The 22950-nt window shown below is 46.9% G+C and overlaps 1 protein-coding gene across 1 annotated transcript in view; it reads left to right on the forward strand.

The window, feature by feature from the left end:
• The window catches only part of AXIN1 (axin 1), a 70775-nt gene that overhangs the window by 28156 nt on the left and 19669 nt on the right, over nt 1–22950 (forward strand). Inside the window, exons 3-4 of the mRNA XM_050317218.1 lie at nt 12176–12316; nt 19193–19289. Of these exons, the coding sequence (XP_050173175.1) occupies nt 12176–12316; nt 19193–19289 (238 nt within the window). The remainder of the gene's footprint in view (nt 1–12175; nt 12317–19192; nt 19290–22950) is intronic.

Consider the following 22950-nt stretch of genomic DNA (forward strand, 5'->3'; position numbering starts at 1 on the left):
TGGTACTTCATATACATGCCCTCAGTAACGCATACCAGATGAAAAGATAGTGGGGAATTTGCGTAATAAAGGTAAAAGCCCATATATCTGCCTGTCCTAATGGATGAGAACCAAAACAGAAGAAATCTATGAGGCAAAAATAACAGCAAACCCCAGCACAGTTCTTGAAGTCACAGTTTCAGTTGCTGTGAAGTGCCCCAAGAAAAAGCAAGCAAAGGATTTGCCTGAGTGATGGTCAAACCTGGTAATAGTAATGGCATATATAAGCCTCCCAAACACTGCCCTAATGCTCTCCTGCCACAGTAAAAAGTGTTTCATCCCTCTGGTCTGGAGTTCTGGAAGCTGGACCTTCTGGTATTGCCACATCCCAGGAACAACCTTGTGAGCTCCTGTGCAATTTGTCTGTGAGCTACTCTTTTATTCTTTTTCCCTTCTTTAGCTGTTTTTCCCTACATTTTTCTCTACCTGTTTCAATGAGGAGAACTGGTTCTTGCCCCTTGGGCTGTTTAGTGAATGCCTCTGGAGATGTGTCACCCTCAGGAGCAGAGGATGCCCAGCATGGTCCTTCTAGTCCCAGTCAAGGTATTTGCAGGAAATAGGGATTGCTGCCCCACCTGCCCTCAGATGCTGGTCTCCATCTTTCTCACTGCTGAATTCTTTGCTCTTGGTTTGCCAGTCAGCCACCAAATTTAGATCCATTTGTAAAGGAACAGCCACAAGAAATGGGAAACTGAAGCCGCTGATTTCATTCATCGTTTTTAAATACGGCTTTGTGTGACCTCAGTGCAGCGATTGATGGTTTGACTTCCAGGTCTGGCTGGAGATGCAAGGTTTGGTAACTGTCCCAAAACTAGGATTGTGAAAGAATACTTCATTCACACCATCTAAGGAAAAGTTACTTTAATCTTTATTTAAAAGGAGGGCTGTCTGTGGCAGCTTCACAAGCCTGACTTCTATGTCTATTTTCTGGGGACAGCAGCAAGTTACTTCCTTTTAGTCTGCTAAACTCCTAAAAGAGAAAGAAAATAAGTATCTCTAGAAAAGGAAAGATCGGGTGTCTACCTCCCTTAGACACAGTTTCTGCATTTTGCATTCCTTCTGGTGGTTGTTATTACAGTTCTTCTGAGGATTTGTCATTGCTGTCAACCTCTAATGGACCTTGTCAGAAGGACAGCACGACTCAGTCCCCCCTCCACTTGCCCCAGCCCCTATGTTGCATTGACCAGGTTGGCTCGAGCTGAGAAGGGAATGTCAGATTATGAGCTCCCAATAGAGACCAGGAGACTGAGTTAGGATTTATACTTCTGCTGTGATGCTGACATCTCTTCAGAGCTGAGCAATAAATAATAGAACAAGTTTAAAAGCTTTTTGCAGCTTGCCAGTATGTTGTTGTTGATACAGCCTGCCGTTTGTTAACATGATCCAACAAGTATCCTTTAATGACCCCATTTGGGGAGCCTCTGAGACTCCAGAGGACTGCTAGAGAAGCTCTGTTTCATGGTGCTGTACTTCTGAGACCTGCTTATCTGCCATGGTTGCAGTCAGCTGATGCTTATGAACTCCTGCTCGTTATAAAGTACTGATTGGAGGCAGAAGTCTTCTGCAGGGGCACTTCTTTTCTGTCCCCATCTCTAATGGTCTCTTGACTTTAAACTTGAGTGTGTTCCCTGGATAGAAGTAAAGTTAAATAAGGCTTTGCAGGAATTTTTAATGCGAAGGTATGAAACGTCTTTGTGAAGGTCTTTTGCTCAAGTGGGTTGTTTTTTCATGTGCTGCCAATATCTGATCCCACTTCTTGACCTTTAATATACACGGAGACAGAAGATTAGGATGTTTCTAATCAGCTGAATCTCCCCTCTGGGAGCACTATTAAATCCTGACTCTCAGCTTTATCTCTGCCAGGTCTTGCCAGCCCTCCGTGTTTTTGGTTTTGTTACCAGCTGAGGTCGGAGTTCATTCACCTCAAAGGTTCTTGTTCAATGGGGGAAATTTCTTGGATCATTTCTGTAGGAGTTAAGACACCTGCGAGGGCCTCTGCTTGGAGGCAGACCTCTTCTCTTCATGTGCCTTGTGAGCCAGACCTTAATCAGTGAAATAAAGTCTTTTATTTTGTGCAGGATTACTGCTAATTCTGCCCACCTCATCATTAGTTGGGCTTCATCAAAGGTCTTCCTGAGCAAACCTGAGTCGTTCTGAGGCACCCGGTCAGGTCCCTCGTAGGTGTTCAAAATATTACATCAACTGGTTTCTTCTGCCACCCAAATTTGTAATTTCATTGAAATACCAAGTTTGTTGGCAATAAATTGGTAATGAGTATCGAGTTTTGTACCATTGTTTCGAAGGGGATTTAAGCCAGACTAGCAAGTCTGTGGTCATGCAGCTCAGCTTACGTTACATGGCCCAGTGGCACAGGCAAGTGGTTTAATGTCAAAGCTGCAAGTGGTTTTTGTAAAACACAGCCCCCCTGAGTTGTGCATCTTCCCCTTTCAGGCATCAGCAACACCACTGTTGTGATTTAACTGCTAGGAAATTTGTCCCTGAAAGCAATGCAGAAATGGGCTGAGGTGCTGGGGTGGATCTAAGGATCCCCTGTAGTCTTATTTAGCCCTTGGATTCCAGTGGCTCCCATTCCCCAGTGTGATTCATGTACCTGTAGGTGTCCCCACCCTGTCCCACGTTTTGGAACACTCCAGAGGCTCTGTAGGTATTTAGGAAGGAAGGGAATGATCTGGAGTTGTTGGCCAAAGCTGGATGCTTTGTTTCCGTCCAAAAACTTACTCATTCTGCAGGCCCTGGTCTTAAGTTACTGAGCTTGCAGAGAAATCTGCTCGTAATTTCTTTCTTGTAAGCCCTTCCTTGTAGAGCAGAAATTTTGGCAAAGAAGAGCCGAGTCACTGGAGAATCCCCAGTTCTGCCTGGTTATACCAGGCCTCCTCAGATCTTTCCTTGGAACGAGCAGGCAAGAGGAAATACTTTCCATTTCAGAGAAGCGTGGACAAACAACGTTGCTTCAGACAGAGAAGAAAAGCGGCAGACGGAGTTACAGCGCTGGATCCTGCTGGCCAAAAGCATGCTCTTGCCTTTATTCAGTCATTCCTGGAACACAGTGTTCTTATTGTATTCCTCCTCACCCCGCTCAGCGCCTCTCCCCGGGCTCAGGGCTCGGAGATGCCCCGACCACGGTGCTGGCAGGTTTGGGGGAGTTAAAAAAAGCATCAAACGCATCCCGGCAGCGGAGCCTCTCCCTCGCCTGACGTCAGGTAAACGTGTGTTCTGAAAACCTGGATCCCGTTAGAAACGTTCCTGCTGTCTGGAAAACAAAGTACTCGCTCGCCTGGTTTAGTCATTAAGTAAATTTGTGGTTTGGTTGAGACAAGAAATAATGAAGAAAAGCTGTTGAAATCCTGGGATTAATTTGATAGTTTGCAGGCAGTGGTGTTTTTAAGTGGAGCTGCTGCCTTCTTTAGCCTGTGAGCAGACCCAGGTACAAACCTGGGCTTCCCTCTCTCCCTGTGCCTCCGAGCCAGGCATTTGGAAGTAATTTGTTCCACGAAGGCCCTCTCGGTGCGGGCGAGGGGGTTGCTGCGGGCTGGGAGCCGTGCTGTGTGGGTGTCGGCACGGCCGGCCCGCGGCTGGAACGCCGGGACACGCTTTTGGCTGCGTGTGTCATCCCCCTGGGCTGCAGGCAGGGACGGATGGACCCTCGCTCGGCGTGACATGGAAGGGGAGGGTCGCTGGTGTTACTCCGTCTGTGACATGGAAGTTGGATATGACCCCTTTGGGGAAGAACCATTTCCTCTGGGCCTCCTTTATGCTCCCGGCTGTCCTGCCTGCACTCCCAGGGAAGGCAAACCATGGGGCAGAGAAGCCCGTGCAGAGACCCACGTTTTGCGAAGTGCTTCCCATCTCCATCAACCCAAATTTACTTGGATCAGTCACCAAGGAAGGCAGAGGGCTGGGAGCTGGCACTGCTACGTGCTGTGTGAAATGGCTACTCCGGGTGTTCATCCACTTAACCACACACATACATCACACACACACACACATATATATATATAAAATCACTTGTATTAAACATAGATGTCATTTCAGTCCGAGAAGCCAATTAGCAGAGTGGAAAGCTCTTTCCAGTCAGCCTCCTGCTGAATTTTCCCCAGCTCTCAGTTTAAGCAGGGCAAGCAGACTGCATTTTCAGCCCTCGGTACCTGTGTCCATCCCAGTGCCCCAGGGAGAGCACATTTGGAGGGCCAGAGAGTCAGGGATGAGGACATGGATCCCACTCATTTCAGGGTTTAACGTGTGTGGATGGCCAGCATATCCCTGCACAAGCTTGATTCTGTCCCTTCTAATAAAATATTAAAAATAGGTCTCCTATGGCCTATTGTGTGACAGAGGCCAGGACATGGAGGCAAATGTGGCTTTCGGGTGGGGAGCAGTGTACCCTGGATATCCAAAATGCACACAGGCTGCTGGGTTTGCCCTGGTCTTGGAGCTTCTTAAGTCACTACAGCAGCTTTTGGATGGCTGCGCCAGAGCAGTGGTGTTCTTGTTCAGTCACAATTAATGCAGCCAAATATCCTGTGTATTTTATAGAAAATGTCCCTATTTAATATCAGCCTTTCATGGTGGATAAGGATTAATATGAATCGTGTCATCATTTAAAAAAAAACAAACACAAACTACTATGTTATGGTATAAATTTAGACTAATGAATTGAAATTAATGTAGGCAGATACCTGTTATTTTTAGATATGCAACAAAATGTTCTGCAACATTCATTTGACTTCAGGAAAATGATCCAAGTGTCCTGTTAATTGATGTGCAGACATTGTGGTGCCCACATTTTCTTTTTTATTTTAATTAATTTCTTGTGTTTTCAGCTATTAAATAAATGAGGTTTGTGATCTTATTCTAGGGAAGACGTGCCTTGTTTTTAGGTAGAACTTGACTTTATTGTTGGTCTCAGTCGGATTTTTTGCACTTTTGACTTTTAAGCTGTAACTAGTGGCCAAAATCCAGTACTGCACTGGGGCTGTGAGTGAGCACGGCCTCGCCTCCACTGGGAAGGAGGAGCCGGGAGGGCTGGTTTGGAGATGCACAGCGAGATCAAATCCTGAGGGACTCGTTCTGCAGTTTCCTTGGAACACAGTGGTTTCATCCTGTTGTCTGAAAGCCTTTCCTGAGAAGGTTAGGGTGGTGATAGGGCAATACAGCCACAATATTTAGCCTATCTAGTCTTTATTTGCCTCCTAAGGCAAACATTTTATTTCCTGTATTTCAACTTCCTTCCTAGATTTTCTCCCCCACCTTGCTGTATCCTGTGATCTAAATTACTGGTTGCAATTAAAGTGTCCTCTGTACCTTAGTCCTGCCTGAGAAGCAGCATGTCCTTGGTAAATGCAAAGGAGTGAGAAACTGGAAACTCAGACTGGTAAATCTTGGATTTAGCTTTTGTAACTGTACTTTCATACTTCCCAATAATTGCTGAAGCTCCCCATAAAATAATCTCTGCGTAGTCCTAAAATGGAATTGAATGCCTTAGAAGAAAAGAGGAGAAGAGCTCTTATCTGTACTTTTAGTTACATTTTTATTTATTTGCCTTCTTCCTCTGGCGTGGGAGGATGAATAGGCAGGGAAGAAGATACAGATTTGCAAAGGCAAGGAGTGCTAAAGAGCGTCGTTTTTTTTTCATCAGCTTTTAAAAGCCAGACTGTAATCATAAATTCCCTGATAGCTGGAGCATGCAGAAGTCGTCTTTAAGCCTACAAGTGACAGGCTGCTGTTGCTTTTCAAACTTCAGATTTCATTTTTTTTTTTTGTAAGACACAACTTTGATCTGGTTCCTTTGTAATGCTCTGCAGAGCGCCGGGGCCGCTGCGCTCGCTGGCTGCAGGGCTGCAAGTGAACTTTCTTGGCAAGAGCCATCTGGAGACCTCAAAGAACAGATTAACTTGTCCAGAATTGATGTGATCTTTGAAGAAGCTGCCCTTGCCTAGAACACATGTGATTAGCCTGACACTGGCAGTGATGAAGTTGAGATGCACAGCAGCATCTGAGTGCACGGAGTAATTGGGGAAGAGTTTTAAGTGGAGCAACCCCAACGATCTGCAATCAAATTATCAGCCAAATCCCTAATTTTATCCTCTTGAGCAGATTTTGCATCTTTAGTGCAGGTTAAATCCAGTCAGGAGTAAAGATTTTCAGCTTTGCATCTTCTTAGGCTTTCTGTTCTTAGCTCCAAAACATTCCCATGATGATGGATTGGGGAACACTGTGCACACTTTGGGACATTTCTGACAAGTTTTATGCTCAGTGTGGTGCAACTTTTGCGATGGTTGTTGGCACCATGGATTGGAAACAGAGACTTTTCTGTTCAGGTGGTGGATTAATGTAATCTTGTAAGTCAGACTCGGTGGTGAATGCTGTTGTAATCCCTTGTTTAAAGGTGACCCTGCCTCTTGGACACTTGTCAGCACGTGCTGTTTAGATAATGCTGAAGGGGTTTACTTCAGCACGTGCATCATAAGCTTAACATTTTAATTTGATTGACTGGTTGTGATCATGGAATGTGGAATTGCGTGAGGGATGTGACAGTCACCTGCTTGTTGGTAGATGTAAGTTTGGAGAGGAAGAGAGCACTGATCGTGCCTGGCCAGCTGGAGGCTCAGTGACCTGTCATTCTGGAAGGACTTTTTATTTCTTGGATGAAAGTATGTGACTTTTCAAATGGAAAAAATTATTTTTTTCACGCTGAATATGTGGGACATGTCAAAATAATGAGCTGGAAGGACGTCTCAGCATTAGACTGTGTCCTTCCAATCACGAAGGCAAAACGACCAGAGACACCAACTAAGAGTAGTGCTTAGTGCTGATTTCTTGGAAATAGTCATTTTCAGAAACACAGGACTGTAAAAGTTTGAACTATGTCGTCAGAAGTTGGCGTGAAAAAGCAGGGTGGGAGCACAGAGACCGAGTAACTGGGTCCTGTTGAGTTGCAGCCCTGATCTGTGGTCTCTGGGTACCATCCCTCGACCCAAACACCACCCACCAAAAGAGGAAGGAAGGAATTGTGTCCTGCTGGAGGGAGGGCACTGCAGCTGCTCCTTCTGCCACTGGCTGTGCTGAGAGATCTGGAGTTTCTGCAGAGACCATTTTGGGGTGTCCTTCCCTGGGACTTTCCAGCATCCCCATAGCTCCTGCAGCTTGGAGAGCTTGGAGCTTTCTGAGGCAACTCATGAAGTTGGGGTGATTATCAGCTGCCTCATGGCACCATGAGAAATCCCAGAAAATAAGATTTCTCCCATGTTAAAAACAAGCTGCTCACTGAAACACCGGTGACCAAAGGTTCAGGCCATGGCACGGGAGGAAATCTTCTGGAAGAGCTGCTTAGGGAGAACACGTTGGGTTTTGTGGTTGTCAGCTTCATGAGTCTTTTATCTCCTGAGTCTCGATCTGGTGTCTCAAACAGGTGCTTCCTTGGTAGTGCAGGGGTTTGGAGGTGCCCCCCATGCCATCAGGGAGTTTGGAGGTGCCCTTATCTCAGGGTCATGCAGGTGGGGGACCCTCACAAGAGGGTGACTGCCAGCCTGCCTGCATCCTATCACAGCTTCAGTTCTTTGGAGTAAAAATTTTCTTCCAGAAAATGTCAGTGTCATAAAAATTCAGTGCTGGAGCTGGAGGAGGCAGTAGCAATGAAAACTGATGGATTGATCAGCTTCCACGTTAAACTGGGAGCTGTTCCAGCCACACTGGAACTGCGAGCAGGCTTGGGAAGACCATGTCTCTCAGACCTGCCAATAGAGTGTTGAGCAACTTATTCCCTCCAGTGGAAATTTAAATTCTACAGAAATTAGTTGCCTGGAGGCCTTTGCATCTTCAAGGAAGTTTCCTTCTTGCCTTAGTGGTTTTCTTTCCCATGCTTGATGAAGAGCATCAGTGAAGGAGGTACGTAACTGGTGAGAACCGAAGGGAGTGCCGTGTGGATTTGGCTTTGGGGGCAGGATCACTGAGATCTTCCTCCCACTGTGGATGCTGAAGGTGATGCAATTCTTCCCCTGAGCATGCCAGCCCTGTGGTTTTTTGCATAGAGCAAATAGTAGCATGTGTGGCAAAAGTGGGGGACTTTGCATCTTTGATTTAAAATCGAAATAGCCATCAGGGGAAGTTGTGTGAGGGAGACTGTGGATCCCAGGCTGGAAGGAAAAGGACACCCTTAGGGATTCACAATGCAGTGGGAATTCCAGGTAGGGCAGAAGGACTGAAGAGGACCTCACCTCTCCTCTCATTCACATTGAAGCTCCAAATTCTGACAGTGTTGATGTCCAAAGTGCTGCGTGCTGGTCTTGGATACAGTAATGGGACATTTGGGAATGGGATGCAGCCAAGACAATATGCAAAGTAAACCCCAGAGAGGTAGAAGGAAGATACCTGTTGGTTTTCTGCAGCAGTTTTGGCCCTTGTCAGCATTACCAGAATGTACAGTGATCAGTGGAGGGTTTTATGCAAAGAGAAGGCAGCTGGTCAGGCTGACTTACTCGGGTCGCTGTGATCTCTGTTATAATTGTTCCCTATGTGATTATTTTGAGGGTTGAGCAACTGAGAGCTGCAGAAGAGACGTGCAGCTTTATTTCTGTGATGTGTGAAATGTTCTGTGTTCATTTCAAAAACGTTCATTACTCTTTCTGTCTTAAAAAATGAAATAAAATTCCAGAAGTCTGCAGGAATTTTTGTGAAGTGTTAACTTTAAATATTCACCTCTCCTTTTATCGCCCTTATCAGTGCATAGAGCTCGGTATGTGAGGTTTTTAGCTGACATTTCAAATGGCTCTGAGTGTGCCTGAATCCCTTTTAAAGCAGCCTCCCCTCCCAGATCAGAAGTGACCAGGTTTTTTTTTGTTAGACTCCATGTTCCTTTAATGTTTTCCTCCTAATAGATGTTGAAAGCGTTCTTCAGAGGCACGGCACAAAACATTCAAATAGTGATACGAGCCAGCTGAAGAGAGTTGTCAGGGACAGGGAACATTAGGAGAAGGATTGAATACAGATGGATTCCTCAAAAGTAATGTAACCTGTTATGATTGCTTTGAAATCCTATACCCTTTCCATCTCCTTACGCTTAGCAAAAGTTTACATTTGCAGTGATGTATTAGAGGCAGAGCTAAAATGGAAGTAATCCCTGTTGTATACACACTTAAGCGTGTAATTTTAGCTAAATACAACAGTTGTGACCAAACCTGCGTTGTCAGTGGGAAACCCACAGCCCTGGATTGCTGCAGGAGAGCCAATCCATCCTGACTCTTCTGGAAGGGCCAGGGACCACCCAGCACCCATCTGCTCGCTCAGTCCCTTCAGCCAGCCCACTTCCACACCCAGCAACCTTTCTGCTGTTCTCTCTCTGTATCAGCAGATACAAAGGAGAAATGGATTGAGCTGTGCATTTTATTCTCTATATCGTAGTTCTTTCTTAATATACTACTGCAGTAATCCATGCCTCTTGCAGAGAGTCCTAGCAGAAGGTCCACTAGAAGAAGTTGGTGCTGTGTTTTAATTGGGTTGCCCAAAAAGCATCCTTCTCTTTGCCCGCAGGGAAGGCCTGAGCTATCCATCATTCCTGCCTCAATTTAGGAGGTTGTCTCAGCCTCCATCACGCAGCTGTCATGTCGGATTTGACAGGAGAGTTGCACTGCACAGCACTCCTTTAATGCTCAGAACTGACCGTTCTGCAGGGGGAGAGCTGGTGAAGGGACCTGGTTGAGTTTTCACTTATTATACCTTGCTTTTTAGGTTGAACTTGTTCAAATTATTTCCAGTATTTGCCCTAGAAAGCCGTTCTGAAATCTGATGGAATGTAGTAAGAAGTTTGCTCCAGTGCAGATTGGCAGTGACAGGCAGAAAGTTTGTGTGCTACAAGTTCTGTGGTGACTCACCACCCCAAGGCAGCTGTAAACGTTCATCCCCAACTGACTCTGCATTGCACCCGAGCATGGACAAACCTCACAAGGCTCTCTTTTCCTCAGACAGCCATGAAAAGGCTCAGCTGGCTCAGTTTTGAATGCTCTTTGCACCAGGCAGCTTCATCATCCAAGGAGAGACAGCTTGGAGTTTTGGTCAATTTGTGACAAACAAAATACTAGTTTTCTCTTTGTGAGAATAGGAGAGTAATTTGTTTCTAACTGACCCCATAGTGGGCCTGAAACAATATGATCGTTCTTGTTGGCCGGTGAGCATCCATGACCCCTGGAATTACAAGGAGAATAGGTTGTGTGTCGAGGAGCCGAAGGGCAGGTGAATAGGAGCTGAGTGAGCGGTGTGGTGGCTGAAAGCTGTAGCCCTGTCCAGTTCAGGTTTTGAGATACTTTGGTGTTGCTTCCCTCCTGCTACACCATGTGCCATATTTATACATCCAGCTTTCCAAAAGCCTCCCCACCTGAAATGGGTTCTCCACCAGTCCCAGTTCCTGTAGTGACTATCCTGCATTTATACTCCGAACAAAGAGGCACAAACCGCCAGCGTTTCCCTTTGATGGTGTCTTCCTCACCTCTGGGCCCTCCATCTGTGCCTTTCTCATGGCTTTCCTTGCCTTATCTAAATGTAAACTCGTCAGAGCAGGGGCTGTTTTCTGTTTTCTGCAGGACTTTGACCACTGCAGTTGAGCCAGAAACGCTGTTCACGGCAGAAAGGGGAAGTGCACGTTGCGTGATGTGCCCTCCATGGAGATGTTTGCTCAGGGCCCATTGCAAACCACATCAACCAGGTGCCAGTTACTGAGTTACCAAATAAAAGATCGTGCTGATGAACTCTGTGATCTGAATTAAAACAGGACTCTGATTTTCAGAGCTTGGAAAACCCAGGAATTCATCAGCTTTAAGATACCTTACAAATGCTGCTCTTCATGCAGAGAGGCGGGTAGGGAGAGCCTGATGTGTGGTTGGTGTGAACATTTCAGCTTGTTCCTCCTCCTGGCAAATTGCAAAATGACTTGCAGTGAGAACAAGTTGCCTGCATGGCCTGTCTGTCCTGCAGGGCAGCAGAGCTGGGGGCACATTGGCAGCAGGAGCTTTTCTGTGCCAGGGGCAAAGTTAGTGTGAAGGAGTTCTTGCCTACTTGGTTCACAGGCTGCTTCACCATCAATGCAGGTCTCCTCCTGAGCGAGGCAGCCTCTCTTCCTGACATTTTGCTGAAGAGAAGGAGCCTGGCCTGGATGTGTGCTTGAATAACAAGGCATGGGTTGTGTACAAACCAACCTCTGTAGATCCACAAACAGATTGTCCATTGGAAAAGTCAGTGTAGATTACATGGTCCTTCCTGATGGAGTTTGCAAGTATTGTGGTGTACCTGAGTGTGAGATTGGAGGTCGGCTTTAGGTGCTGTGTTGTGAGCAACAGCTTTTTGTTGCTTCACCTCCCTACCTTGGGAAATGTGGTGGAGTAAAGAGGGATGTTAAAGTAAGCACAGAATGGGTGAGCTGTGCTACACATCCCTCCCTGCTGGAAGAGTAGAAGCCTGTTCTAACTAAGAAAAATGCTGTCTTACTACCTAGGTATTGCTTTTAGATGCTCATGTAATGACAGTGCTAAGCAGCTAGCCCATGTACACTGTAAATCCTGATGGAAACTGGAGTTCTTCCACGCAGTCTTGTTGCCTCCCTTCTTTATCTCTACCGGTATCACCTTCATTACACTATGAATTCCCTTTTTCTTCCATTATGAGTCAGATTTTTCATGGTTCTGTCAGGGTAACTGGGTTTGAACACAGCCTATTCTGTAGCCTGTCACCAACACTGGGACTCCAGGCAGAGTCCTCCTGCCTGGTCATGCAGAATAATGGCCAGTCTTCGCGAGCGAAGATCCGGGGAAGGTCTTTACACCTTCCAGCCTGCGCATTGGATTTTTTAGGTGAGACACAGTGTGCGCGGAACTGAGCCCACCCTTTAATCCTAAGGTTCATCTGCCGGGGCCAAGCGAGCTTGGACGGTGGCAGCGAGGTCCTTAGGACGTAGGTGGGTTGCCTTTAAGGGCTAACGAGCCCCACCTGCCCGGGAGTGGCCCTGACCGGGAATCGAACCCGGGTCTCCGCGGTGATAGCGCGGCGCCTTTACCACTAGACCAGCAGGGGCTCCTCATGCAGAATATGGCCAAGGTTATGCCCTTCTAATCTGACTGTGGGTTTTTTGCAGGCATGGGTCGTGGAGAGAGCCTGTTAACCCTTACTATGTCAACACGGGCTACGCTTTGGCCCCGGCGACCAGTGCCAACGACAGCGAGCAGCAGAGCATGTCCAGCGACGCCGACACCATGTCGCTGACAGACAGCAGCGTGTGAGTACCTCCAGCCCGCTGGGGCAGTGCCATGTTTGTGTCTTCAGAGGATGTTGTGTTGGGCTGGGAGAGGTCTTGCCACAGCTGGGGTTGTGGGGGGTGTCTGAATAGACCACGGTCATGATCATTCTCACTTTCTCTTCAGTTGTTTTGTCACTGTGGAGGCTGCTCCGCCTTGCCAGTCTTGGGAACGTTTGCAGCATAAAATACTTGGAGTGAACTAAAAGATAAATGATGCTCGGTGGGAGTTTCTGCAATGTTTCTTGCCAGGTGCAAGAGGAATTGGCTTTGTAGTAAGTGATTTGTGCTACAGTATCTCCTGAATGTCAGACAGAGCTTTCTAATTGCCTGGATGCTTCTCTTGAGGTTTTATGCTGCCAAACCCACAGAATCGCAGAATGGGTAAGGTTGGATGAGACCACAGTGGGTCAACCTCCCTGCTCAAGCAGGGTCATCCCAGAGCACATGGCACCAGATTGTGTCCAGACAGCTCTTGAATATCTCCAGTGAGGAGACTCCACACCCTCTCTGGACAATCTGTTCCAGTGCTCGGTCATCCCCACAGTAAAGAAATTCTTCCTCATATTCAAGGGGAACTTCCTGTGCATCAGTTTCTGCCCGTTGCCTCTTGTCCTATTGCTCAGCACCACAGAGCAGAGCCTGGTCTGTCTCTGACCCCTCCCTGCAGACACTGACAAACATGGATGAGGTCCCCTCTCAGTGTCTCGTCTCAAGGCTGAGCAACCCCGGCTCCCTCAGCTTTTCCTCATGATAGAGATGCTCCAGTCCCTTCATCATCTTTGTCGCCCTCCACTGGACTGGCTCTAGGAGCTCCAGGTCTCCAGAGCAGACCAGAACTGGACACAGATGTTAGTCCAGATGGAGTAATCTGCTCAATCTGTGATTGCTCTTCAGTAGGATTGGTGACTGACCAGACCTAGTTTGTCTGGTGACCACTGTGCTTTAACACAACTTGTGCCAATAAGCCCCAGACAAATATTTTCTGCTTTTTCTCTCTTCCTGCCCCTAAGGACAGCACTCTGTATCTCACCCACGAGACTCCTGCCTGAAAAATGGTCTGCAAAGAGAGAAAAAAAGGGGTTTTGAGATTTCATTGTGACTGCATCTCTGTGATAGAGGAAAAAAAGGATTTGGGGGAAAATATTCACTGTTTGGTCTGGTTTTTAGTCGTGCAAATGCAAAGTGTCTTTCTGTAGAGTAGAAACCCTTTGATTCTTCAGGTGAAAGATGACAGGTTTACAGAATTAGGAGAGGGTTTTATTAATGGCAGTGCTGTAAACACAGAATCCTCCAAGAGGCTCGTTTAGTGTCACTGTGAATGTCAGGAGCTGTCAGACCTTGTTGGAGAAACTTTCCAGCCTGTGCCGTAGAAGTTGTTAATGGGTGTTGCACCAGTTCCCCACCTGCCCTCAGCTCATACAGTGGGACGGTGGTGAGGGGGTTTCTGTGTCTGGGGTGGTGGGTCAGGAATGTCTGTTTTGTCTCTGGCTCCATGGAGGCTTGGGACCATGTAGGAGCCGCCCTGAGTCCATTCTGCACCCTGACACCAGCTCCTCACTCCTTATCTATGTCATGCTGCAAAATGGAGGAGGCAGACCTGGTCCAAAGGGGCCTGGGAAGAGGAGCATGCCCCCAGGACAGAACACTGTAGAGGACCACTAATTAAAGGCTCCATTTGATACAAATCCAGCTGCTCTGCCACATCGTTCTGCAGTTCTTCATATTCATCAATTTGTATGGAGGAGTGCTCTGAAACTAGCAGGGGTCTTGTAACTTCTTGCTATCAGGAGAGACAGATGTAAGAACTCTTCAAAATTAATTAGCTTTTAGCACTTCCTTTTCCACTTGTCCAGCAGGCTCATGGGGCTGCACTGATGGTTATACCTGCGATAAGTTGTGATCATTTATGCCAGAGTTCTTCACCCTCCTGATTTTTATTTCAGTAGCCATAGTTTGTTTCTTTTACAGGCAGAATAATTTCTGATTGGCCATCCTATGCTCCTTTTTCCTTTAGGCATTTTATTCCTCCTGTGCTCACCATAGTCTGCTTCTAGGACTTTAATTACCACCACTACACGTGCTGCCTTCTGCTACTAATTAACCCAGTCTTAATGGTTCATTTTAAGTAGGACTTGAACACCATAAGGGTAAACCTGTGATCTTTCTTTCTATGCATCTCAAACTGGGTGCTTGCAGAATGATCCCCAAATTGGGATTCTGGATGTACAGCCTTGACCTTTGGCTTTACAAAGGCTCTGCCTGTTTTCAGAGCACTTGCTCTTCATTACAAGCTTTCAGACTCCAGCACCAGATTTTATTCGGTTTCTGCATGGCATTGCTGAACCTATCTGCCTCCAGAGTTTCAAAGGAATTTTTGCAGAACTGCTCAAGGCAGCAAAAATGAAGAACAACCAGATGAAGTTAAAGAAGGGACTCCTGCTGCTTGACAAGACTTACATGTCTCCGTGCTTTGAATTTAGGCCTCCTCTGAGGAAAATGGCAATAAAAGCCTCGTTTGCTGATGAGTGAGGTTCTTCCCTCTGTGTGCTGTTTACATACAGCACTCATGCTTAATAATGAAGGAATCTGGCTTGTGCTCCAGGGCAGCACATGAGTGGGGTGTGATCCCAAGGCAAGGACCTGAGTGATGCTCTGCCTGTCTGTGGCGAAGGGAGGCAGGCACAGACTTTTTGGGAGTACCCAGCCCACCAAAGGGGTTGTAAAGCTGCGATACCAGCTATAAACCCGAAAGACCAGCTTTCAACAGGATGTCTTTCTGGCAAATGTTATTGAAATGGGTTGAATTTATGTAACGAATATGTTATCAGTCCCCCGTCGGAGTACTTTGCTTTTTGAGTAGCTTGAAAAACATTGCTCTTAAACGCCTGCGTTCCGCTGATTATTTTTCAGTCTTCCTGTGTCATAGGAATTCCTCTGCCCTGGTAGGCAAAACAGCTCCGGTCCTCTCTGCTGAAACCTGTTTTTACAATCGGCAGGGCAGCTGTGTTGTTTTAGCTGGTCTGTGTGGAGGCAAGGTCTGGGGAGGACACGGGCGAGCTCTGGCCCGGCAGTGCCACGGCCACAGGTGGGACCGAGTCGTTCACTGCTGGTGTTCAGTGGAGGGTCTTTGGGGCTCTGCCTCCCCCTGGGCTGCTCAGAGCCTGCCCCAGTCTTGCAGCAGCATTTCCAGCACAGTCCTAAACTGCTCTTACTGTCTTAAACTGCTCCTCCATGCAGATAACCCTCCGTGGAGGAGGCAGCCTGTGGGTAGGAGGGGGTGTCACAACAGAGATGCTTGAGGCAAGTTAAAGCAACCGTAGGTAGGAAGGCAACAGGCAGCAGCTGAAATGCATTAAATTGCCATATGATGTTCCAGTTCAGATGCAGAAATGCCTTAGGTCCATATCTATCTTGATTGCTGCAAGAACTTACATGGTAAACAAGAGGTAATGTCTCCTCTTTAGCCCTGTGTTGTGCTCCAGCCAAACAATACTCCTTCCTCTGGGTCTTATCATGTGTCCTGGCTTATCTTGGTTGGGATACAGCTTTGCCTTCCCCCAAGGCGCTTGGGAAGCCCTCAGTGCCTATGGGCTTGGGCCAGAGGGATGCTCCTTCCTACCCACTTCCAGTCAAACCTGCTCCAGAGTGAGGATGGCCATTCTCCCTGGAGCAAAGGGGTTTAGGACAGTGGTTATTCCTTCAAAAGCCTTGCAAATTAAATGTTATTCCTTGGATGACTGGCCTTTAACCAAAATGCCTGGTGATTTTCTCGTGGGGCTACTTTTATGTGACTGGTCTCTTGGGTGACGGAGGTGCCTTGGTAAGAGTAACTGGTAGAAAATACGAGTTTCACTGTGGATTTGTTTCCTCTCTGTCCTGTGGCCAGAGATTACCCTGAGTTCTACTATATTTTAACAAATTCAACAGCTTTTTACTTTAAAAGATCTCAAGTGATGATGTCCAATGTTAGGTGTAATGGTTGGGTTTGGAGGCTGTCTGCAGAGGAGCAAAGGCAGCTCTTCTTAGAAGAATCCATCTGCAGAGCCACAGCCAGACTTCCCTGCTCACCAGAGGCTCTTGCCAGGTCAGTTTGGAGAGGGGAGGAAGCCTCCACATTTCCCCAACAGCAAACCAATTGCATTGTCATTAAATAAACTATAGAAATACTCCTCTTCCCCCGTTGCACTTCAGCGCTGAGTTTTCTGGTGCTAAAGAAAATCACGTGGTGAAACAAGGAAAAACAGTTTGAGAAAGTTTTACTTTAAAAGTAGATGTGCTCTAAAAAAGTTTTGATTTTTTATATATATATATATAAAATTTCTCTCTATCTATTGAAAATATCTCAAAGCAAGCTACCTGACAAAAGGAAAACAAAAGTACGGTATTGGTTTTCCTTGCTTTCCCCCCATCTATTGAATAAGGTTTTGTTGGGATAAAATTAAAGTGCTTATCTTTGAATTTGCTTCCTCTGGTTGAGTTGGCACAGTACATTGAACGAAGGAATGTTCCAAGTTCAGAGGTGGCATTGGGGAATCTAGTTAAAATGACATCAAAGGCAGCACAGCGGGGCTGAACATGTGTTTGAAGCCGGATAGATTAGAGGCCATTATCAGCCTTTCGCTACTGTGCTGGGAACAAAAGTCGCTCTTTCCGCTGGGACTGCTGCTGGGGAGAATTAAAAAAAAAAAAAAAAAAAAGGGGAGAGAGAGAAAGAAAGAAAAATTGCACTTTCTAACATAATGCCGCTCTCCCCGCGAATGGCCGCGCGGCTTTAGCGTGCGAGTTGTGTTCTGGCGCCCGGGTTTTGTGCAGTGGTTAAGCTGAAATGTTGTCTATTGATGCCGACCAGCGATGGCTAAAATAATCCCCCTGGCTTTTGTTTCTCCTCTAAAAACTGCCAGTTGTTTTGTTGCCATTAATCCAGAAAAAGCCGCTTCGCGATGCGGTGAAACTCTGCAACCGTTGTGAGTCTTAAGTTCAGATGGAGGCTTGTCATTAAAGAAAATGAGGCCTAATGAACACTGCAGTAACCCCCGTTGGTACAGCAGCGTGTGGGGAAACTGCCCAGCTCCTGAGCCGTGTCACTGTGGGCACAGGGAAGGTGGTGCTCCCAACACGCTCTTCCTCCTCCCGCATTACCTGCAGCCACTCTCCAGAGCTGTAATTAGCCTGGCTCATCTTCCGTTCTCTCGTTTGTCTTCCTACTAAAAAAGCACTTGTCATTAATCACGGGTTTTATTTGGGTTTAACGGTGTTTCATTTTGAATGCCTGGGTTGGTGCATGAAAATGTGCTCTGCTCGTGTAATTTGGTGGCGATTCTGCCCGCACCAGCTTTTCCAGGGAGCCAGCACGATGGGAATGGGAATGAGAGCTGATGGTGGCCATCCTCACACAGGCCGCTGCTTGAAACTCAGTAGGTTTGCAGGCAAAACACCACGGTAGATTGTGTTTCTCTTGCCAAATGGCATCTTGACTTTAAAAATGTGCTGGTGAAACTGTTTGGATTTTTTGGAGAAGCAGCTGGGGAGGGGGGTAGGTGCTAAGGACATTTGGCTTGTTCAAACATCTTGTTGTTGTGAGATGTGTGAGGACTGACTCGTTTGCACAGCTCAGAGGGGTGCAGGGTTGGCAGGAGACAATGCCTGTACATGGAAGGTATTTGGTACTTGGGATTTACCCAATCCCTCCATTCATTTCCACCCACTTCTGTGGCACTACAGTATTTTCTTCTACTGAATCAGAGAAATGTGAAAAATAAAAAAGGAAAGCTCCAAATTGCCAAGCTCCAGGCTAGCATTTGTTTTTGCATTCGTTGATTTTTCCCCAAAAATAGCCCAGTGTCACCAGGGGGTGGGTCTGTGTCCTTTCATGACTGGGCTCCACTCACTCACCTTTTTGTCCCAAGGTGTGAGCAGGGTGGTGGCAATGGTGAGAACAAAAATGTGTTTCTTTCCTTTGCCTGAAGTCACACTCAGCCACTGATGCTTTGCCTTGTGGGGTGTTTAGTAACGCCTGGTGCCTCTGACCTGCTGACACCCTGTTGCTGGGACCCACGTGTACCCAGGCTCATGGCAGAGCCATGGACCACACTGCCAGTCTGTCAGGACCAAGGATTGTGGCCACCACTGTCTCCTCCCCCCACAGAGACCTCCCTCACCAGCTCTTTCAGCACAGGCACAAACCCAAATGGAGCTGGTTCAGTTAGTTGGGTGTCACTACCCATGGCATCCCTTCCTAACCTCGTCCAGTCTCCTCTGGGGAGAGGGCTGTGTTCTTCCCCACAGTGACTTCAGTATCAAGCCCGTAATTTCAGACTGAGCTAGAGCTTGCCTTGGGAGCAGTGGAGCCTACCCCTTTGGTTTGATAAGCCATTTGAGAAGCTGTCACACTCTCTTAAAAATATATACCTTGTTCCCTGACCAAGTTCCCCTTGGAGTAGATGCTCACTGAGCTCCCACTCCTCCTTCTCCCCCCTCTCCTGGCCTGCCCTGTGGTTTAATGTGTGCATTACAGGCTCTTTAGAGAAAGCAACCAACTATAAAAGGTACCAGGATGCAGTCCAAGTCCCTCTCCCTGCCCTCTGCCTTGGGCAGTACTTGCAGGAGTCCTGCCTTGCTCTGCTCCCGGTGGATGCCGTGTAAGTCCCCCCAGCCCCCAGGGCCAGAGTGTTGTTGGTGTGGGCACCTGGACGAGCATCGTTCCCCACACAGACTCCTCTTGCTCTGGGCATGCAAAGCCTTCCTCAAACATAGAGGGATTTCCTACCTGCCACTCTGTGTCAGCGAGGCGTGAGAGACAGAAACGTGTCGGAGGAAGGCACTAAAGCGGGGCCTGTTGTTGTTTTATTCCGGCAGAGATGGGATCCCACCCTACAGACTCCGAAAGCAGCATCGCAGAGAGATGCAAGAAAGTGCCAAAGCAAATGGACGCGTGCCACTACCTCACATTCCTGTAAGTAGCACTATCTCCTTCCCAGAGGTAAATATGCAAAATATGTGAGATCTCGAGTGGGCAGTTGCTCTGCTTGTGCTGGAGTTTAACCCCCTTTAGGGCTGAATTCATTTTAAGGTGGACAAAGAGTGTGCTAAGAAAGGACTCGGGGAGCCTTCTGCCAAACTCACCATCCTGGGCTGCCCATTTTTCTTCACCATTCAGCTGGCTGTTCCTCCTAGATGAGAATGGCAGCACTGGCTGGCATTTACCTGCAAGCAGGTTATGTGCTCTCAGGTGAGCTGGAGGTGTTTGTGGAAGGTGTAGGAGGCTGTTGGCTGTGGAGGCTGATGTAGGTCTCAGCCAAGGTCAGTGGGGGAGAAATGCAGCAGTCCCCAGCAGTATTTCTGCACTGAGCAGCCAAAGGGAGCTGCAACATGTTCTCAAGGACTCAGGAAAGCTCACCTGGGGTTACAAGGCTTGAGAGCTAAGAAAGTTGCAGGCCAAAGTATCTCATTTGTCTGACACTTGGTTGCTCCAGGTAAGCAAACAGCTTTTGGAAGATGAGCGCGACTGCCAGGGTTCTGCATCCCCATCTGCGGCTCTGCTTGTTATTGTTTTCTTTTTGTGAGATGTTACAGGTGACATTTAGTATCTAGTAGGGAATAAAGGTGCTTCTTTCCCCTTTGGACAGCTGGACTCCAGCACAAATCAAATAGGGAGAAAAAAAGCCTCCATCTGCTTTTTCCAGAAGTGCCTTCAAACTTGACGCAGCTGTTCTCATCCTGCCTGCTCAAAGCAGCACAATACCAGCAGAAATACACCCTTGTTTTAATCTGATTTAAAAAAAGAAAAAAAAACCCACACCAAAACCACCACTCTTTGTTTTGCCTTTTAAATTAGATTATTTTCCTTAGATTTAAGAGGGTCTCCTGTGCTTTGATCACTGGGTTGACAATAAAAGCCCTGGCTGTGGACGCTCATAGCCATCCTTGCTCAGTCACCTCTCTTTTCACACAGTTGCTTTCACAGTGTGGTTGCTGTTGAAAAGGCTGGCTGGGTGCCTTTTTATTTCACTTGATGCCATTTTTACTGTAAGCATGGCTTTGTTAGAGTTGAAGTTTGAAAGCTTGGCCTTTATTTTTTGTTGTTATTGTTGTTGCTGTTCCCCAACAGTGGGAACTACTGAGTGAATATTCTCCGACTTCAAAGCTTGTCAGTGGCTTTACCTTTTGGATAAAAATAATAGTGGCTTTCTGTTGATGGTGTGCACTGGCAATGCCTCGATGAACTGCAGGTTATAAACTCAGAGTTTGGAGCATTAAATATGTATAGTGAGCTCTGCTTTAACGAACTTCCATCTGCCAAACATTTCTTTTGTTGAACTGAATAAGTGTCATTCCAGCAGCAGTTCCTTGCAGGCTAATTAGTTTTACTTAGCATTAAATTTTATCGACCTTTTTGGAAACCAGTTTAAAAAGGAAGGGGGGGGAACAAGGTTTAAATTGGCCACCTGCTGCTTATAAATTTTTATATTATCCTATTTACCTACACAGTCTTTTAGAATTACATATTCTTCCTAAACTACACACAGATGCTTCAACAAGGATTTTTCTGTGAAACATCCACAGTTCCCATTAGGTTCTGCACTGTAATTTTAAGTCCCAGGAAAAAAGGCATCTTGACACATATTTATATGGGAGCAGAGGACTGAGAAGTTGAGTTAGTTCTAGTCTTTCTCCAGGGAATAAAAGTTTAGTTCAGACACTCTGGCACCTCCTGCCAGCCAATTACTGACGCAGAATTGGCATCGACTTCAGAGAGGCACTGCTCTGCCCTTGCTTATCAATCAGCCAAGAAAGGAGAAGGTAATTAGACAATGTGTTTTGACAACACCAGTGTGAAATGTTATAAAGTTACTCTTTAAAATTCACCTCTAACTACACACTGATTGAATTAAAGGGCCCCAATTAGCAAGGAGCCATGCAAATGTTCCTTCAAGTGTTGCTTTCCGAGGCCGGTGGTTGGGCTGTCCCACAGCCCGTGGCTAAAGCAGGCTGAACCCAGGGCTGAGCTGCTTTTTAATGTGTGGCAGTGACGAAATCACAACCTTTGAGTGAAGGTCTTTATGGACTCATATCTCCCCAGTGTAGCCAGAGTCCATGCCGATAGTGCCTGCAGAATGCACGGCATGTTTTCCTACTGATAATAGAGAACCTCCTACTTCCGAAAGTCATTTCAGAAGTCCTTTACAGACCTTACTGTTCCCTGACAAATGAGTTACGGGGCTATTATGCAAAATTCTGAAAGGACTTCTCTTGCTTTTAATAGCAGCACTTGTAGTTAGGTCCAGCAGCTATAAACTGCAGTGATTATATGTTCATAGGAGACTGCTCACCAGTTCCAACAGCCGTGACTGCCTCCAAGTAACGACAGCATGTGCTGGGTATGTAGGATGCCCTGCTCTGCAGCAGGAGTTGTGTGGATGGCTGTGATCTGCATCTTCCACACTTACCAGCTCACATCTTCCACACTTACCAGCTCTAAGCTTGGAAAAGTTGTGTTCTGTGAAGTGGCGCTCTGCCCAGGAATGCAGTGGGTGCCTGTGTTGTGCCTCTGGCAGGAACCCATTACACAGTGAGTGAGTGTTACTTTCATGTGGTTTTCCATCTCTTGGATTTAAGCAGAGTCTTGGAGCACCAAGGAAGGAAAGAGCAAGCAAATTCCCAAAGGAAGGGAGAAAGCCCAGAGACTGCAGGGCCAGGGCTGTACCTGTAAATACCCTGTATTTACCCCAGCTCTGGCATTCATCCATTCCCAGGAGAGGATGGGAGATCCTCCTTTTCCACAGCAAATTCAGAAAATCCATCCTCAGGCATTAAGACTTGGGATTTGGTTGGTTGGTTTGTTTAACTGCACGAAGAAGCCATTTTGTGACGCTGTTGCTGTAGCTCGATGATCGGGCGGGAGCTCTCCTGTCCTGCCCCACAATCAAGGATACTGCAGGGTGGCTTCTGCAGCGTTCTGGAGAAGGCTGTGAGTGACCACTCTGCTGTGCTGTTCGAGTGGGGAGCGCACAGGAGGAGCCTGGTCTCGTGCTGCCTGGATAACTACAGCTAAATGAGATTTCTGCTCCTGCGAGCTGGGAACCTGCTTGGAATTCTCATCGGCTGTTTTATGCCGTTTCCCTCATATGCCTTGCAGCAGTGGGACTCCTCGCTAATCCCTGAATGCTGCTAAAGTGGATGCTGAAATCCAGTATCTGTGAGCCCTGCCACAAGTGTTTCTGGTATGGAGACACCATTTATCTGTTAAAAACTTACGTCACAGAGGAATGTATCAATCTAAGAGATAAGGAGGTTCAGAAGTTCTTTGCTTGTGGCTTCTCTACCCTGATGTCTTTTCATTTCCAAGACTGACTTGTGATCTAACATCAGCCCCTTAGGCATCACAGAGGCATCAAGCCTCCTGTAGAAGAGGGAGATTTACCAGCACAGAATTCCTTGGCCTGTTCAGATCTGTGAGAAATGGTTCAGCCCAACCCGTGGATCCTGGGGCTGCTTAGGGACCTCTACCCAATATAATTTTGGAAGACTGCCTGTTTTATCTCAGAGCAGTTGAGGTTGAATCTTCCCAAGGGGAACCTGCAGACCGCAGTGAGATTCTTCCCTTTCATCCTTTT

Source organism: Myiozetetes cayanensis, unplaced genomic scaffold (genome assembly GCF_022539395.1).
Source record: "Myiozetetes cayanensis isolate MyiCay16 unplaced genomic scaffold, myiCay2020 scf20-37, whole genome shotgun sequence".
In the NCBI taxonomy this organism is placed as follows: domain Eukaryota; kingdom Metazoa; phylum Chordata; class Aves; order Passeriformes; family Tyrannidae; genus Myiozetetes; species Myiozetetes cayanensis.